The sequence below is a fragment of the Odontesthes bonariensis genome, chromosome 10 (assembly GCF_027942865.1).
Source record: "Odontesthes bonariensis isolate fOdoBon6 chromosome 10, fOdoBon6.hap1, whole genome shotgun sequence".
NCBI classification, from domain to species: Eukaryota; Metazoa; Chordata; class Actinopteri; order Atheriniformes; family Atherinopsidae; genus Odontesthes; species Odontesthes bonariensis.
Genome location: NC_134515.1, coordinates 32,921,697 through 32,940,830, shown reverse-complemented (window position 1 = coordinate 32,940,830; position 19,134 = coordinate 32,921,697). Strand labels below are relative to the sequence as shown.

Below are 19,134 nucleotides of genomic sequence, written 5' to 3'. Positions count from 1 at the left end.
GCTATTTTAGAGTTATGTATTCAAACAAACATGCATTCATATGGGTAGGACAAAGGGAGGTGCGTGTATGCTATACTTTATCAGTGAATGGGCTTCAGCTTTGCAACACTATTTATTAGAGGAATTAAGAACAAAAAGTAAAAAAAAAAAAAAAAAGGTTCACATTCATTGCCTCTACCTGACCTGTGATCCTCATAGTGCTGCAAGGCTTAGCATAAATTAATTTTAATTTCTGTAACAAAGGTTCAAGTGGTATGTGATGAATTGTTAATACAGCGAAGGCTTTACTACATTTAAACTCTACAAAATACATACAAACACACAGACAAACTGTATATTCAGATACAATTCCAAAGATGCTTTACAAACCTGCAGTTCACCTTCCTCCTGTAAAAATATGATGAGTTTGTGATGCAGAAATGGGAAAGAGATACGAAAGAGAAATGGTGAAAAATAAGGCGGTTCAAGAAATGTATAGGGCATGTTAAGAGCAGTGACAGAACAGCAAAGAACATGGATAAGGTTTCAGCATAGTGCATGTAATAATGCTGTGTCAAAAATATTTCAACCACTTGATAATGAGGGATGTCATGCAGAAATTATAAAATTGTAATTACAAAAGCCTGTCAGGTTGATGTGTCCATTTAAATGGACCAAAGAGAAAACTAAAGCAAGCCTGCCTGAGATCTAATCTAACTGTGATAACTTGCTAACTAATATTAGAGTTGGCTCATGGATTCTGGGTGTAGTTAACCAATAATGACCCAGGTTTTGGCTTAAGGGGCCAGATGCAGCAATAATCCACCATTGTTGTGAAATTCTGTCTTCTAGGTCAGCAATTTGTTGGTAGCACATGGTTCACTGCACCTCTATTGATTTATAGAGCAAGTCCATATTTTAAAAACAAGCATGACCTTCCCCTTTAAAACAGGTTAGGATTCCCCCGAGTAAGTAAGTAGGTCTCACATTAAGTCAATTGAAAAAAAATTGTGGCCAGGTCTGCTTTATGAATTAAGCCAAATTTAGTGCAGAAATATGTCACTTGAATGAAATTAGAATTCTGCTAAGGGTAAGACTGTTCCTTTGGTTATAGTTTGGAGGGTACAACCAGGGAGACAGCTGAGCCTTTACAAGTGTTGTTGCAGTGAACGGTGTGTAAATTATGGGCTCTTCCTGAGTTTACTTGTGTGGCAGAGCTGACAGAGCAGATAATGAAAGGGAGTGTGAATATTTCCTGTATTTTCCTTACGTATTGTTGACTATCTGAAGGCGTTCGCCCTTCCTGAAAGACAGATCTGAGGCTGTTCGAGACTCGTAGTCATACAATGCCACAAATGTCGTCACGCCACCTGTAGTTACAGAAAGTTAGGGCTGTAATGAGAAAACTTGTATAAATAGGGCATATAGCTATATCCACAAACACAATCATGTGCTATAAACAAAGAATCAATCCCTTGAGTGGAAGTTCTCACCTGCGAGAGTGGTTCTATTAGAGGAGGTCACAGTGTTATTGTCTACACCTCCAAACAGCGCCAGCTCTGCATTATTGGCCAGTGACTGATTGCTACAGAGACCCGTATCCACAGTTGGGCTACGGTTGGGTGTTAGGAACTGTTGAGCAGAACTGTTGAGGTGGTGACTGCTGGCCCCTCCCCCAGGGCTGAGATTGCCATCGAGGCTGCGGGTTCGCTGGCCTACATCCTTGGGCTTACTCTTGGATCCCCCCATAGCCAAGGCCTATAGTGAATTCAACCGCAGAGAAAAGTGTGAGACAGCATATGTAGAACAACCTGAAATAAAACAAAAACCTGAAATCAATTTCACACTAACATGGCAAATAATAGACTTATGTCATTTTCTTAAGATTCCAAAAATCTTCCGACATCCACAAAGCCAGATGCAGAAACCAGAGACAGCCTAAAGTCTCCCATTAAATCCACAAAAACACATGCAGACCACATGTAGCAAAACTTCCCTACGGACAGTGCAGCAGCTGCCACTCTGGTTTCAGCACAAACATGAGACCCACTTCAGCCCACTGCCAACAGCAGAGCAAACACACACCAGACATGTCACACATGTCTGCGTGCATATGTCTCAGACACAGAGGCACACACAAAAGGAGGCTGCTGATATTTGTGGTGTCCTTTTATAGGATTTTTTTTCACACTGTTCATTAAAAGTACAACTTACTCCATTTATTCAGCAAAGCCAGTAACCAAAACCTGTAAACATTTATGTTATTCATGCTTATGTTCTCCGTTTAGGGTGAACATAAAAGGACTTTGCTCTTCATCGTTGTAGTAGCGCTGGCTCACTTAACTGAACAGTAGTTTTTAAAGAACAGCATTTAGAGCATTTACATGAGTAAGCCTCAAATGATTTATGTGAAGATTTACAGCTCTGTATATTTGGGTTGTATTGTAATGGGTGGACTGCTTTTGTAACTGTCTTGGGCCTTTTTATATTTTGAAAATTTTTAAACTAAAACAAATAACTGCGAAATAATTAATAGATTATTTCTAAACACAGTATTATTTGTTAAAATGTATTTCAGCTCTGGTTGGGTTTCTTTCAAGCACTCAGAAAAGAAATGCTCATTCTTTAGCTGCTAAATTCCAGCACATGTTCACCAGCTAGCACCTCTAATCAGTCTGCATTTTGTTGCAGGGGAATTAGCAAACATTAAGTTTATCAGAGCTGGTTTTCCAAAAAGAGCTTCCTGCTGTGTCTTGTGACAAGGTTGATGGAGATGGGAGAGTCAACTAAAGAGATAATGTTATTATCTAAGTGTTCTACAGCTGTACTTTTCAATTGTGGTAAACTGTGGTTGCAAAACAGGTGCATGCGCACGATGACTCTCACAACTATCTACAGTGATATATTTTGAGAGCAAATGATACAGGTACAGTAATGTAGACCATTTCCCAATTAAAAACCTATTATCATAATTTTTTATAATTTTTTTTATACTTTTATACTATTTTTTCTCCAAATCCATCTGGTGACTTCCAGAAATGGTAGCACAACCCCTTGAAGCTCCAGACACAACTGCAAAATGAGATGGAAGCTTCAAATGATAGTCATCTAGATAAATGTTACATCCTTAATGAAAGAAAATAAAAACACTGATATACTTTAACTTCTTTTTTTATTTTAGTATTCCAGGTAGACTCCTAGATACACAATAGATTAAGTTTTAAGTAATGTACAGAGCTGAGATTGTGAAGCTTGACGATGAGAACAGATCTACCGTCTAGCAGACTTAGATTGCGGCAGCTTTTCCCTGCCTGTCTGTTTCTAAAGCTTCCCCACTTAACTCATGAACCAGCTCTAATCACTGCTTAGTACAGAGAAATATTACTGTAAGCCCAGAAATATGTAGAGGGTCAAGTTACTGCTAACATAGATATAGCCACGAGGGGTTTTCAAGGAAATGCTCATTTACAGAAAACACAAAGAGAGGGGAATCCTTATGATAAGTAGATGAGGGTAAAACGTCATTTGAGCAATGTCAAACAATTCAGCCTTCTGCCAACGTCTGCTGCCCGGCTCTTGTTCTCTAAGCGGCTGTGCATCTGTTGGATATACTTGTAGTCAGTCAATGCAAGAGCCCATTTTTGTTCATAAACAAAGAATGTAATTCCAAACAAGGCAAACAACATTACTCAGCTAAGCAGGCATCATATTAGTCAGAGCGACGGGCATACAGTGTGACAGACTATGAAAAATATCTGTCCAAAAAAGGACATAGTTCACTAACCAGGCGAAGGCAAAATGAATGAAGCTGTCACTGGTTTCTGTCAGTCATTTTGAGAGCTAATTTTGAAAGAGAAAGAAAGTAGAGGCAACATGAGGATGGATGGAGCTGTGTTTTCAAGTAGTATGGAAGATTCTTGTGGAGTTAAAGTATTTACACGTGCACATGTGAGCTCATCTAGAGAAGTAAAGAAATAGTAAAACAAACAGCAACAGGGGAATAGAGAACATCAGTGGAGGGGGTGAAAGGCAGCATAATATTGGGGTAGATTTTTTGCTTGGCATCATAAATGTGGAGAGGAAGATGATGAAATGCTGAGGGGTTGATGAGGCTGGACACATGCGAGAGGCGTGACTGCATAAAGGGGGTCGTATGTGTAATGATGTGTGCAGGTTAACACACTTTACCAGCAGAGCAGACACAAAGATGATGGGTGGCTCAGAGAGCTGCTCTTTGTGTGTTCTGTGTTCTCCCTAGCAGACTGGTTGAATGATTAATAAGCCGTTTGAGGCAGAGCAGTCACAAACTCTCTCATCTCCAGTCATCAGACATGTAACAGCCACCACTATTCCACACAGACAAAGCTTGCACTCAAGGGATGTTACCTTAGTGATCCTTAAATGACACTTGGATAACACATTATGTGCACGGATGTAATCTGACATGGCGAATGTGCTTTTGATAATTAAAAGTATTTTAAAAAAGAGCCATTATAACCTCTCACACGTTTTAACATTAAATAGAATTCTCTTTTTTTTGGCCAACATTACTCGGGGACGACGCTCACACATGACGACCAAATCAAGTAAACATGAAGAAAGCATTAAGAGTGCCTTGGGTCTTACAATCTCTAGTTTCCAACAAAGCCATCTTTTGTCAGCTCACAGCAGGCAGCATAAACAAAACACAAAAGTGGCCTAGGACTTGTTGGCTGCAAGATCCTAGCGTCCTCTGGTTCTAAAAGACAGTAGAAAGTATGGAAATGAAGGATGACACCAAACAGTGTCGTGTTTTACAGGAGAATACGTGGGATCCTGTCAATGAACGGAAAGGATTAAGTAAAAAAATACCAATCAATAAAATCTCCAGCCCGCTTTTGTGTTTAAAAACTAATATTGCTAGGCAAAGGTGTTATTATCGGCAGCAGTTAATAATAATGAGAGCCTGATTTTGGACTAATAGAGCTGAGTTACTGTAACAATCACCGAGTGCCTGAGAGGCAAAGCTGCATGAAAATTCCTTGGGCAAGGCAGGGGGATGTGGCTGGATGGGCAGGTGGGAGAGGGGGTTTGCTTAATTATGCATAAGATCTAGCAGTGAATTCCAGCTTTTGGTAAATGGGAATAGTCTTTTAATATTGCTGCTGGGGTTGTTTCCCTCTCCAGGATACTGCCTACCCTTATTTTGCTGTCTTTTTCATTTAATATGAAAAGAAAACATCTATAATCTCAGAGCGGTATCCTCTCAGAGAGGATGTGCTTTCATTCACCCAGTAACAAAACAAGTGAGCAAAATCAAGACAGTGGTCCATTCACCCCCACCAACACAAGCTTAGTAATGAACTGCTATGATTTGGTCCCCCCAAAAAATCTCTTCATCTTTTGTGAAGGATCATGTACATCAAAACAATCAAGGACATAAAAACTGAAGTAACGTTCCTATGGGCAACGTTATACAGGCACAAACTATGATGTTTATAATTTATTAATTACTGTACACTAGCACTGAAAACGTGGAGGTGCGTCGCTTACTTAAAAAAATCCGGGTTACTGTAATTTTGAATGAATAAATAGGCAGCAGGTCTGTGGGCTGTCTGTGGTAGTAGCACGACGATGACGTCAGTAACACCCACTTTACGACAAAAATTCAAAATTACAGTAACCCGGATTTTTTTAAGTAAGCGACGCACCTCCACGTTATCAGTGCTAGTGTACAGTAATTAATAAATTATAAACATCATAGTTTGTGCCTGTATAACGTTGCCCATAGGAAACCGTTTCATGGCCGAATATCTCAAGAGAGCAGCCAGACGCCTCTCGAATATCTTCGGAACAGCTCCAAATTACCAACAACAAGCAGGGGTGAGTAGAACATCATGTTATAATGTGAAATCAAGGGCCCAATGTCAAAAAAACGGTCTTGTCCTTTAATGAGGGGGGTGCCACTATGAAGCCAAAGCAAATTCAAAGTAAAATGGAAAGAGATGGTGAAAATTTGCAGTGTGTATCAAGTTAGGTCTTGTTTGTTGTCTCAGCAGCTAGAGTAAACCACTCCTGACCCACAGTGGTTATTGGCCTGGGCTGTAATGCACAGGTTGATCATGTTTTAACAAGCTTCCTCTACTCAAAAAATAATCATGCCTAAAAAGGTTAACTTGCATTCTTCAATCACTTACATATGATACGCACATTTATTTTGTAATACATACAATTTATCAAAGGTAAAACAAAACCTTGAATACAAAGTCAGCACTGAATCAAATCTTATGTTTTGTTTTTCCCCACAGTGAGCCAATGTGATATCATCAAATGTTACTTTTAACGTTTTATGTATTTAACACAACTTAACTGAAATGAATAAGTAAAACCTCTTGGGCATCATCATGTTTTTTTTAAATTTCATTGATTATCAAATTCTTTTTTTAAATTCTTTTTTTTTTAACTGATGTTAAAGCTGCAGTCGGCAGGTTTTCAAAATTGCGAGTCTAAAGTCAGAAAATTCGAACTGATTCAACTTTCAGGTCCCTCCCCCAACCTCTAACAAGCTCCGAATCGCCCCCCAAACCCCTCCCCCTCTGTGGACGAGGTTGTGCACGTGAGTTCACACCAGTGTGAGCGCACACAAGCTGCGGGCAGACTCACGCTCAGCAGCGTGTGCACAAGCTGTGATTGACAGGTAGGATTCCTCCACCCTAACTTGATTGGTTAAAAACAGCCGGGAGCGCTCGATTTTTGCAAGCATGATTACAGGCTTCAGGGGGAGCTACAGATTTCGTTATTTTTCCTAAACAGCCTATTTAATATTCTACTTCCAGAATCCCATGACAGTTCAAGCTAATATGACTAAAAAAAAGTTTCCGACCGCAGCTTTAACTGGGTTTCCATCTAGTTGTGAAGCAGCTATCTGACTGAACATTGTACATGTTACATATAAACTACTGCAAGGAAGTACAAATGACCTGTTAATATACTCAAGCCTAATTTTTGCACTTACCCGTACTTTCTACTACTACATTTTCAAAAGAAACGTGTTACTTTAAATTTAATGTATTCGTAGGAATAACTGATTTAAAAAAAAAAAAGAAGAAAATGGGGATTATTATGCGTATTTCCAACACCATGATTGATTTCAAGATGGAGAAGATACTCCTCATCTGTGGATGTAGTTGTCAGCTGTAAGAACAATTCTTAGTGAATAAGCTGTGTCCGTGTTTATTACTTTCATAATCTTTATGATATTTCAAGCCACAATGTGTGATATTCTTCAAATAATATTAGGATGTGAGATTAAGTTAGCTTTGCAATTAAATTATTACCTCCGCCCAGGAGGTTATGTGCTCGCCCGAGTTTGTCTGTCTGGATGTTTGTCTGGATGTTTGTGCTGCAATCTTGCGACCTGCCACAAGGTGGCGGGGCTTGGTTGTTTCGTTGTCGTTGAGGGAGGGGTAGGAGGGGGTGCGCAGGGGGGAAGGTAAACACAAATGGAAGCCGTCTTTGCCGTTTCTGAGAAGTCGCAGCTGAAGTAAACCTTTTCAATCGGAACACGAGCCAGCTGAATCTATGCACAAGTTTAAGCAGACGCATCGCTTTCTCTCGGACGTGGTGGATTACGAACATTCCTTAATTTGAAAAGGTGAGTTGATTATTAGCCTAGGCCTATTATAATTGGCTCATTCCACGCCAATTGAACAAATCTTTACGCACTTATGTCCATGCTCCTTTGAAATCCAAAGGACTGAAATCTCATTTCAGTGAAGTGGAATCCTTTCCAATTTACAGATCGTTTTATGGGGGGAGGGGGGTCTTGGTGTTGCTCAGCCATTGTTTTTTTTTTCCTGAAAAGTTCTCAAAGGGATAGCGTAACAGCTTGCCTACCTACAACATGCGGTAGGATGCTGGTAGGGCCTTTCAGTGGATGCTCATGTTTGCTACGTGATCCAACCAATGTCCCTCAAAGTTATTATTACCTCCGCCCAGGAGGTTATGTGCTCGTATTGTGGTATTTTTTTACATCTTTTTTATTTATTTAAATCTGGAAATAATTTTTTTACATAAGTGCATTTGCAAATCACAGTATGGCATAAACAATCACATTTTCAATCCCAAAAACACAGGTGAGCTAAACAGACCACAGGTAACCAGGTGACATAGTAATTCTAAAAAAGACAGATGTAATTTGGTTAACACTATGGTTCATCTGTGATTGTTTCAGACCATTCACTACAATATATGGGTGGATAAAAAAAAATGCGCTTATAAAACAAAGCTTCCTTGGCGGAGGTCTGTACTCTCTGAGTGCATTTCTAGTTTTATTGATATTTTGTGTGTCTGTTAGCTGTATTACTTCAGCAGACAAACAGCGGGTACTTCATTATTTGGTCTGAGCTTGACATTGATGATCTGAGTTTGATCAGTTAAAGCAATACTATGTAACATTTCTACCTTAAAATAACAGCTTGAAAAAATTTGTGTGGCTAGAATGAGTTTTAATATTACGATTGGCCTGTCTCCTATGCCCTTCGGGTGTCTGAGTTGGAAAAACTGCGCTATGTAACTTTGCTGGAGCGGCCCGGTGGCGGCCCGGGAGCTGAGCGGAAGTACTTTGACTTGCTTTCTGGCACACCTACTGCAAAAACAAATAGACCCCTCTCACGCTCCCAGGTACATTTGATTACTCTTACCTTCTTGGTTGACATAGCTTGCACCTTCTGACTCCTCGCCGGTTCGTCAACAAACGTGAAAAGTGAAAGTGAAAGGGTGTTGCATTTACGACAGTGTAACCGTACATTACCTCCAAGCCTGTAGGGGGAGCTCCAGAGTGGGCTTTTTGAGAAGTTACATTGTATCGCTTTAAATGGTAGAAGCAAATTTAAGATGAAAACAGCAGTTGAAAGCAAGGTCATATGATCCTGAATGTGGCCACTATGTTGGACACATCCCACACAGTATGATAGTGACAGATTAACATTTAGTCCCCACATGACTCCTTAACAAGTCCTCTTCAGTGAGCTGAGTGAACAACAGCTGCCAGACTACAGGAAGATATCATCCTGTTTTTATAGCATTTGCATAAGCAGACAGTAGACGTTTAAAGTTGCATGTGCATGTGTACCCGGTTCACATGCACTGGAGATCATGACCTTATGCTTATGAGTGGACTGTACTCATTAAAAATTAGTAGCACAAATAATAAACTTACATTTGATCAATTACAGCTCAAAAGGTTTTCCATTTGCCTATAGTATAGAAGACAAGCATTAGTACACACTGCCAATAAATCCCAGTCTTGCTGGTTTGAAAACATTTTTGGTACATATATATTGAGACTGGGGAAATGTGTCTGCATGTACGGAAAATTTGCCTCTGTTAACAAGTGCAACATGATTCAAAGGTCAGCCTTTTGGATGTCTTCTTTCATCTTAATGCCCTCTATGTAATTACTAGTAGGGGAGTGGGGATGCTTTGGCTCCTGCGTCACTAGTCGCCAACTGTACCATAATCCAACACTGCTTGTTCTGTCCAGATTATCAACATCTATTCCCTAATCGTATTCGCCAAATGCAGGGATGACATTCCATCTGTGGCCTAAACAACATGGGTGCTGCAACTACAAGACCAGATAGACCAGTCAAACTGTGGCTGCAGCTGCTATTCCTTAAAGCTTGTGCGTAGTGTAACAACAATTCCATCTGCTGTGGTAATACACAGAAAAAATACATAAATAAACAAATCACCACTTAAGGCACATAAACCAGTTTATAGTCATCATGTAGAGGTGGGCTAGGTCCTGGTTCTAAACAAACACCTGACACAGCTGAGTGACATTTTAATTATTTTCTCCTTAAACAAATATCAGGTACGGAAATGGCCGTTTGGGTGTGTTTGCACACCAGTAGTAATGCCGCAGATGTTGTAGAAACTGACTAATTTCTCTCCACACTTCCCTTTTTGTTATTCATTAGGTGGATCACCACAAAGAGCTACGATGGAGTAAAAATAAAAAAAGAAGCAAGTGTTAGCAACTCTAGAGTGTTAGCCTCTAGGGTCAGTAGATGCTCAATTAAATTCAAAGAGCTCCCCTGTGTTTGGTGATCTAAAAGTAAACACACGCCCCCGATGGCAGGACTCTGCTGAGTCCTGGATAAAGTGTGTACAAACCCCTCCACCCCCCCACCCTGTGCTCCTGTCACCGACAGACACAGGGATGAGGAGGTCATGAAGTAAATATTTACTGCTCCACACTCGTGCATACGCACAGCCAAGACGTTGCCATGGAGGTGATTCCAAGCATTCCACAAATCAAAAAAAAGTGCACAGAAGAAGGATAGTTGCACACACACTTTCCAGGCCAAAACTCTTATCGAGCAATGTGTGCCGATCTCATTAAGAAAAAGAAAAGATTAGCAGAGGCTCTCTAAATCATGTGGGATGTCTGTCACTTCCTAAAGGCATCTGGGAGAGAAAAAGAAAGAGAGGGATTAGACAGAGAAAGAGAGGAAAGGTGAGGTCACCTGGAGAAATTCTTTCCACTGTCATGTTTCCTCCAACACCACAGGGCAAAGAAACATAAAAAAACAATATGTTTACAGAATTCTCAAGCCTCTCAGGAGTCTGTAGTGCTTTCGCCTCTATAAAAGGATTCAGGAGGCCTTCTCCCTTTCACTGTGTGTACATTTTTCTGCATTGATATTCTCACAAAAAAAAAGAAGAAATAAAATATATCTACAGAGTGTTCACCTCATGTTTGCAAACATCACACCAAACCCAGCCTTAAAATCATATGACATCTCTGGGCTGTTAGAACCAAGCAGCTGGCCACTCCATCTTAAACCTCGTGCTTGCAGAGGAATTTTCCTGTCCTCTCCCAAACAACAAACACTGCTGGCAGCAACTGCAGGCTTGAGGATTTTCTGTTATCCTGTTCATAATCTGAGTATGACATATATCAAATTAGTTTGGGATTGAAGCTCAGTAAGATGTGTCATCTTTTACAGAATGTGAAAAGCAAGGGAAAGACCTACTTGTTAAGACATTTCTAGTAGACATATAACTACAATATGATTACAATATTCTTAAATCGCTGCACGGTGGTGTGGTGGTTAGCCCCGTCGCCTCACAGCAAGACGGTTCCAGGTTCAACTCCTGGCTGGGGCCTTTCTGTGTGGAGTTTGCATGTTCTCCCCGTGTATGCGTGGGTTCTCTCCGGGTACTCCGGCTTCCTCCCACCATCCAAAAACATGCATGTTAGGTTAATTGGTGTCTCTAAAATTGTCCTTAGGAGTGAGTGTGAGTGTGAGTGTGTATGGTTGTTTGTCTCGTTTGTCTCTGTGTGGCCCTGTGATGGACTGGCGGCCTGTCCAGGGTGTACCCCGCCTCTCGCCCATTGACCACTGGGATAGGCTCCAGCCCCCCCGCGACCCGACTGACGGATTCAGCGGTATAGAAAATGGATGGATGGATATTCTTAAATCATATCAGAACATTAATATCTGTATCTGTTCAGTGTAGGGTGACATTCAGCAGTAACATGTTTATCTAAACCAAGCATAAGGACTGGAAACAGGGAGAAACAGCTTGATTTGAAATAAGCTAAATCATCTTAACAGGTAATTGACATGTTTAAGGTAATTTGTTTTAATCTGTACAAAAGATGAAAAGTTTACAAACATTTTATTTTTTCTTAGTTTTTTTCTTCTTTTTGGTAGGTATCATACGCTGTTCTACTACTCGGATATTGAGTAGTGACTTAGTAGTTAACAGTTTTAATAACAATATAACATGTTAAGGAATTGTTTCAGGGGGGCTATCGAAGAGCTTTTGTTGGATTTGGATTAAGCCAAATAAACACAGCTAATGGTTTACTGGTTTCTTAGCTGTAACTTCATACTGAAGGGATGGATATCAGAGTGGCATCATTTTAGCTTTAGCTTTGGAAAATTAATGCATTTCTGCAAACCCTTTTTTGTAGAGCAATTTAAAAAAGAAGAAAAATGCCTTTCAGTGTCTTCAATGACCACATTCATCATATTCAAAAAATACACCTTTTCCATTAGGACTGCACAGTGGTATGGTGGTTACTGTTGCCTCACAGCAAGGGAGCTCCTGGTTCGAATCCCGACTGGGACCTTTCTGTGTGGAGCATGCATGGGTTCTCTACGGATACTCTGGCTTCCTCCCACTGCCCAAAGACATGCGTTGAGTTGGATTAAGTGGTTATAGAAAATGGATCGATGGATACATTTATCCAATATTGACTATTACATTGATGGTACCTTTGGTAGCTCCACACACATAGCAGCTCTCACCAACAGGCTTCCTCCGTCCAGCTGCATCTCCACCTCTACGGCAGCTTCCACTGCTAGGCCTCCTGAGCCAAGCTGCAGCTCCACCTTTCCGGCAGCTTCCACCACCAAGCCTCCTGAGCCCAGCTGCACCTCTACATCTGCAGCAACTCCCACCACTAGCCCTCCTCTGTCCAGTTGCACCCCCATCTCTGTCTGGAGACTTCACTCAGGGAGGGCTTCAGGCCCAGATGGAGTCTGTCCAAGGCTTCTGAGGGACTGTGCTGGTCAACTAGCAGTTCCACTTCAAGGCTTTTCAATATGAGCCTTCAGATGGAAAAAGTCCCAGTGCTGAGGAAAAATGATTGTCTTCTTGCCCAAATTAGGGCAACTGGTGGAGCTGAATGACTACAGAACGGTGGCTTTGACATCTCATATCATGAAGACTTTGGAGAGACTCCTTGTTCGTCGCATGCGATTGCAGGTTACTGGGGATCTTGACCCCCTCCAGTTTGCCTACCAGAAACACATAGGAGTGGAAGACGGGATTCTGTACATGTTGCATCGGGCATATGCTTATCTGGATGTTCCTGGTTCACATATGAGAATCATGTTCTTTGACTTCTCCAGTGCCTTCAACACCATACAGCCTCCCATACTGAAAGACAAGCTTCTAGGTATGGGTGTGGCCCCTTCCCTGACATCGTGGATTATAGACTATCTGACTGCCAGACCACAGTATGTCAGGATGGGGAAATGTGTTTCTGGAACACTGGAATGCAGTGTCCCAGTCATGCTTCCTCGTCTACTGATTTGGTGCATCTGCAGCATTCACAGTACTATGTAACAAGCAGAGGCATCTCTTCTATATGCTCAATTTAATACCAAGGTTATGTGATATTTGAGCACTTCTGCTGGCAAATGTTCAGATTGCACTGCTTTAGGGCATTAGTCCGACATGAATCCAATTGTTTTTTTTATCTGCACTCTGCTCTTATCTAAATATGGTCAATATGTGAACTGCAATTGATGAGCTTGGGTTATGCGTTCAAAACAGAGGTGGAGGAGTGAGAGGAAGAGAGGAGAAGCAAAAGATAATCCTTGAGAGCTTTGACTCCCCTACGGCCCCTCACCCCCTTAGATTACTCACTTACACTGTTGGTCCATCTACTCTTTCTCCTCTTTTCCTCAGATCCATTCCTCCCTGACAAAATAAAAAAAATAAAGGCTTTCATCCTCTGATGCATCAGCAATATGTCACACGAGGAGGAACAAACCCTCTTTTGGAAATATTAAGAAAATGACAGTCAGGTACATTTGCTTCAAGAATCTTTATTGTCACTATGCAGGCATAATGAAATTTAGTTCAGGAGCCTTGGCTTTGGATACACAAAAAGATATAAGGCACACAGTATAAAGATATCTAAGTTATACAAAAAAAATAATAAAAATAGTAAAAGTTAAAGTAAAAAGTTACAGTGCAATCCTATTGTTTTGTGACTGTATTGCGCATGTTGCAGCATAAGTAAGTCAGCCAAATAAAAGTGCAGTGCAGTGTGAGTGTCTGTCTGCAGGGGTTTTTAATAATCAGTCTATGGGTGGGGGTGGAGGGGTGGATGTGTGGGGGTATGGTGTGAAGGATTTTACAGCTCTGGGGAAGAAGCTGTGTCTCAGTCTGTTGGTGTGGGTTTTGATACTCCTGTACCTCTTTCCGGATGGAAGAGGCACAAATAGTTCATGTCCTGGGTGGGTGGGGTCTGTGGCTATACGACTGGCCCTCCTTTGGACCCGGCTGTCGTATATTGAGTCCAGGTGTGGGAGAGGACTCTCCACAATCCCCTGTGCGGTCTTGACCACACGGGCCAAGTCCTTCCTGTCTTTGCGGCTCCCATACCACACTGTTGCACTAAGACAGAGGATGCTCTCTGTTGTGGCTCTGTAAAAGTTTGTCAGAAGCTGAGGGGAGAGTCCAGTCCTTTTCAGCTTCCTCAGGAAGAAGAGCCTTTGTTGGGCCTCCTTCACCAGGAGGGATATGTGCATGGACCAAGTAAGGTCAGATGTGATGTGGATGCCCAGGTACTTGATGTTGTCCACACGCTCCACCTCCGCCCCATGAATGAGGAGAGGGGTGTGTTCTGTCTTTCTGGATCTCCTGAAGTCCATAATGACCTCCTTGGTCTTGCTGGTGTTCAGGACAAGGTTGTTGTCTGAACACCATCCTGTCAGGTGCTGCATCTCCTCTCTGTAGTGAGTCTCATCGTTGTCCGATATGAGACCCACTACGGTGGTGTCATCTGCAAACTTCACAACCATGTTTGTTGAGTGAATAGCAGAACAGTCGTGTGTGAACAGAGTGAAAAGGGCCGGGCTGAGCACACATCCCTGCGGTGTGCCTGTGCTCAGGATTAGTGTGGACGATGTGCAGTCCCCAGTTCTCACCACTTGAGGTCTGTTGGTGAGAAAGTCTCTGATCCAGAAGCACAGGGGGCCAGACAGTCCCAGGTTGTGAAGTTTCAGCGTCAGCTTGTCTGGAATCACAGTATTGAAAGCTGAACTGAAGTCCACAAATAACATCCTGACATAGGTGTTGGGATGCTTCAGGTGAGTCAAGGCCGAGTGTAGTGCTAGTGAGACCACGTCCTCTGTGGATCGGTTCTCCCTGTAGGCGAACTAATGTCTGTCCAGAGTAGCAGGAATGATGTCCTTGATGTGACTTAGGACAATCCTCTCAAAGCACTTCATGATCACCGGTGTCAAAGCGACAGGGCGGTCATCGTTGAGGCTGCTTAACAGGCACAATGATGGAGGACTTGTGGCAAGCAGGAACTGAAGTGAGCTGCAGGGACAGGTTGAAAATGTCCATGAAAACTCCAGCCAGCTGTTGAGCACACAGCTTAAGAACCCAACCTGGCACCTTATCTGGTCCTGCAGCTTTGTTTGTGTTGATCCCCCTCAGGGTGGAGCTCACCTGGTTTTGCTGCAGGACAAGAGCCCGGGATTGCTCCTCAAGCGGTGGCAGATGAACAGTCTCTCTGCTGCCAGGTGTGTCGAAGCGTGCAAAGAAACTGTTTAGGGTGTCAGACAGGATGGGGTCGTGGCTGATCTTCTGGTTGCTGCTCCTGTAGTCTGTTATGGTTCTGATGCCTCTACACATTTCCTGTGGGTTGTTGTCAGCAAAGTACTCTTCAATGCGCTGTCTGTATCTGTGTTGGGCCTGTTGGATATCCTTCCTCAGTTCTGTCCGGGCCCTGCTGTAGGCCATCCTGTGACCTGATCTGTAGGCTGCATCCCAAGCTTTGAGCAGAGACCGCACCGTGCTGTCACACCATGGTTTCTGATTTGGAAACACCTTGACGGTCTTTGTGGGTAGAACAGCATCAGTGCAGAACTGCAGATAGTCCAGGACAGATGATGTGTAGGCCTCCAGGTCTTTAAACACTTCCCAGTCAGTCAGTTCAAAACAGTCCTGTAGTGCTGAAGAAGCCTCCTCAGTCCATACCTGAACTGTTTTGGTGGATGGTTTTGTCCTGCAGATCAGAGGTTTATATGCTGGAGTCAGCTCCACAGAGATGTGATCCGACATGCCCAGGTGAGGAGCTGCTGCAGCCTTGTATGCTCCTGGGATGTTGCAGTAAACTTGATCTAATATGTTATTGTCTCAGGTAGAAAAGTGAATCAACTTCTTGAATTTTGGAAGCACTGCTTTGAGTTCCACATGATTGAAGTCTCCCGCCACAATCACAGCCTGCCTCTGGGTTGGAGTTCATCTGCCTGCTGTCCAGACAGTAGAGCTCATCTAGTGCTAGCTTAGCATTAGCCCGCAGTGGAATGTAAACAGCTATGATCAGAATGGAGCAGAACTCTCTCACCGTCTTGAATGGCCTGCATTTCACAGGTGTGCAGTGCGTTCCGATGACGTGTGTGGCTATACATCAGGAGTTGTGGATGTAAAGCGCGAGCCCTCCACCTCTGCTTTTACTAGAGGCTGCAGTCCTGTCTGCTCAAAACAAAAAGCGTCCCGCTAACTCGACCCCGCCGTCAGGTGTGTTGGAGTCCAGCCAGGTCTCCGTGATGATGGCCACACAGCTGTCCATCCTCCTCGAGATGATCCTCAGCCGAATCTCGTGATGCGACGCAACCGTCTGCGACAGTGACGTGTTACTTTAGCGCCACATTCAACAACAAAACAAAACAAAACAAAACAAAACCCACGAAAAGTGGAAGAAAAAACGCAGCCAAGAAGCTAATATTGAGAGCGGGGAGGCCACCGTGTTCATGGTCTGCATGATGGTAATATTAATCATGGACGATCACATCAGGCGTCTAACATCGAGGCTGGAAGAGCACACAGAGAGAGTCAGGATCGAGCGCAGGCGACGCTCAGGACGGGAGATTGGACCGAAAACAAAGTTTCAGTGCAATCTGTTGGTTTCCTTAGCTAGGAAATTGTTTTTGAATTGGCTCTATATATACGAATTGGATTATTTTATGAATAATTATGATTACAATTAATTGAATTCCAATTGGCTTGAATTGGACTTTATTATCCAAGTGCCTTGAGATGACATTTGTTGTATTTGGCGCTATATAAATAAAAATGAATTGAATTGAAAAGGAGAGCAGAGTGCTGCAGACAAAGGAGACAACGTGTAAGTTTAACTTATTAAACACGCGCAGGTTGTGTCCGTATCGTATGAGTAAACATTTCAGCCGTGACAACATGACACCAAACACCTACGTAAGATGTGTTTCTATAGAACCCAGAAAAGACCCAGCCTCGGAGAAGGAGCTAAAATGGTTATAGGACCTGAGGGCGATGGTCCCGAGTTCCTGTCTGTCCGAATGCGGGAAAAAACGGCCCCGTTCCTTAAAAGGTTATAGGAACTGCCAAAGGTTCCTACAGTGCGAATGCGGCGAGGAAGAGACTAGGAAGAGCCAGTCGGTGTGGGTTAGCATGTAGCCTAGCACGCACACCGCTCCTGTTACCCCGCTTTTGTTTACGGTGTCTCCTCCGTCTCCAAGGCCGAAGGCAGGAGGTGGCGACAGACATCTCCTGCAGCATTACACAAGGTTGTGCTTTGTTACTTTATTGCTGCACATTGTGCTGCTTACAGTGAAGTCAAGTACTGTGAAAGCAAACCCTTAAATTCACCCCTTCTCATCACATTTCAAAGAGGCAGTATTTGATCTGCTCAATTCCCCAGAGACTCCTATGCCTCATGCTTCAGTAAGCTGGAGCTTTTCTAGGGCTTCTACCGTTTAGTTTCTCATCTGCACAGCCAGGCAGAAAGAGGTTTCCTGCAGCTCTGACATATAAGTCCCTAATCCATCCTGAGAGAATAAACCTAAAATATGCATATCTATTTTATTTATATATATATATATATAGCTACCCTGAACATAATCATTGAACAGAAAGTCAACCAGGTGTGCACTGAAACATTCCGAGGTTTCTTGGAAGGAGCAGTGTGACTGTGCTCAGTCATGGTAGAGGAATGCAGATTGGAGTACAAGGCGTGTTTAAACCCCTCTCCTGCTCACACAGCCCAAAGGAGGAATGTATGGGGAGCAGGTAGAGACACTATTCGTTCAAGTTGTTCACATATACAGGCTGCCCCTAAACCACACATACCACCCATCCCAAAATATTCACTCTGTTGCCTCTCTGGGGAGACAGTAATGAGCAACCATGTTCAACTTGTTTATTGGCAACTCAAAATTAAAGGCATTTGGAGGGTGTAATCAGCTGATCATCAGCTGATACTTGCATTTCTGTGTCTGAGAAGGCCTATATCATCAATACATCTTCATTGACCAAGATAAATGTGAATTTATAAACATAAAGCAGGGATATGGCACAACCATACAGCTGATTCTTCGTTTCCATAGCTGCTTTGGCTGGACTCCAAATGAAAACAAGACACAAAGATCACAGAGCTGGAGCCCTGCTTCCTTAGAGATAGACAAATAAATGGAGCACACATGCTAAAAACATTAAAATATTGAAATGTGACCATGTCACGCTTCATCATCAAAACATAACTGCTCTCTGGCATGACATTTCCATAACAGATTGGAGGACGAGGATCCCAGACACTGAAATGACTTCCTCCATCTCCTTTAAACCACCCCTTTGTTCAAAAAGCCGTGATTTTAATATTCAAATGTAATCGGAGTGGAGGTGAAATGGTGAATGAGACAATAAGTGCGAGGCAATCAGTAAGAGCGTAAAACTGGAGGTGGGTTATTTAAACTGCCTCAGGAACATACTGCTGCTCTGTACCTCATCCAGGCCCACATCAGTACAGACAGGTGAGATACCAGAGGTCACAGCATAGAGAGAACAGATGAAATAAGTCAATAAAGGAAATAAACATGAATTTCAAAAGGCAAAGTGAATAAATTATGGTATTAACACATTAAATTAATTTAAAAAAAATTTGCTTTATTTTACTATTACTATTTACTATTATTGGCATATCAATTAATTTCTCAAGTAATCTACAGTATATATTTCTGTGGTAGTTTTGAATTTGGACCATTTCAGTCCTCCATACAAATAAGGCAAAAAGCTGAAAAAGTCAAATTTGATAGTGGGAAATCACAGTATTTGGCATTTGTTTTGACTGCTCCACATGGTATCTTTTTCTAACAATACCTCTTGTTCCAAAAAGGACTTTTAGACCCCAGTGCACTTCTGATTTAATCAGTCCCTTTTCCATCACATGGACTGTCCAACAACTAAGTAGTTTTTGCATTATTTTGGTGGAAAGACCGACAAACAGTAAATCAGCCATGACCGAAAAGACACCTCCATCTCAAAGGGCCAAAAGATCATGATCATTATTCTACACTTCAAACATCAAATTTGAGC

At 42.3% G+C, this 19,134-nt stretch overlaps 1 protein-coding gene across 2 annotated transcripts in view; it reads right to left on the bottom strand.

Moving 5' to 3' along the window:
- Positions 1-19,134, bottom strand: part of src (v-src avian sarcoma (Schmidt-Ruppin A-2) viral oncogene homolog) — a 40,948-nt gene that overhangs the window by 17,005 nt on the left and 4,809 nt on the right. The window contains exons 2-4 of one of the 2 annotated variants that reach the window (XM_075475315.1): positions 1,473-1,737; positions 1,250-1,349; positions 370-387 (exon numbers count right to left, since the gene is read on the bottom strand). In XM_075475315.1, coding sequence (XP_075331430.1) covers positions 370-387; positions 1,250-1,349; positions 1,473-1,728 — 374 coding nt within the window. In that variant the 5' untranslated portion in view covers positions 1,729-1,737. The remainder of the gene's footprint in view (positions 1-369; positions 388-1,249; positions 1,350-1,472; positions 1,738-19,134) is intronic. The other variant, XM_075475316.1, reaches the window with a different exon arrangement.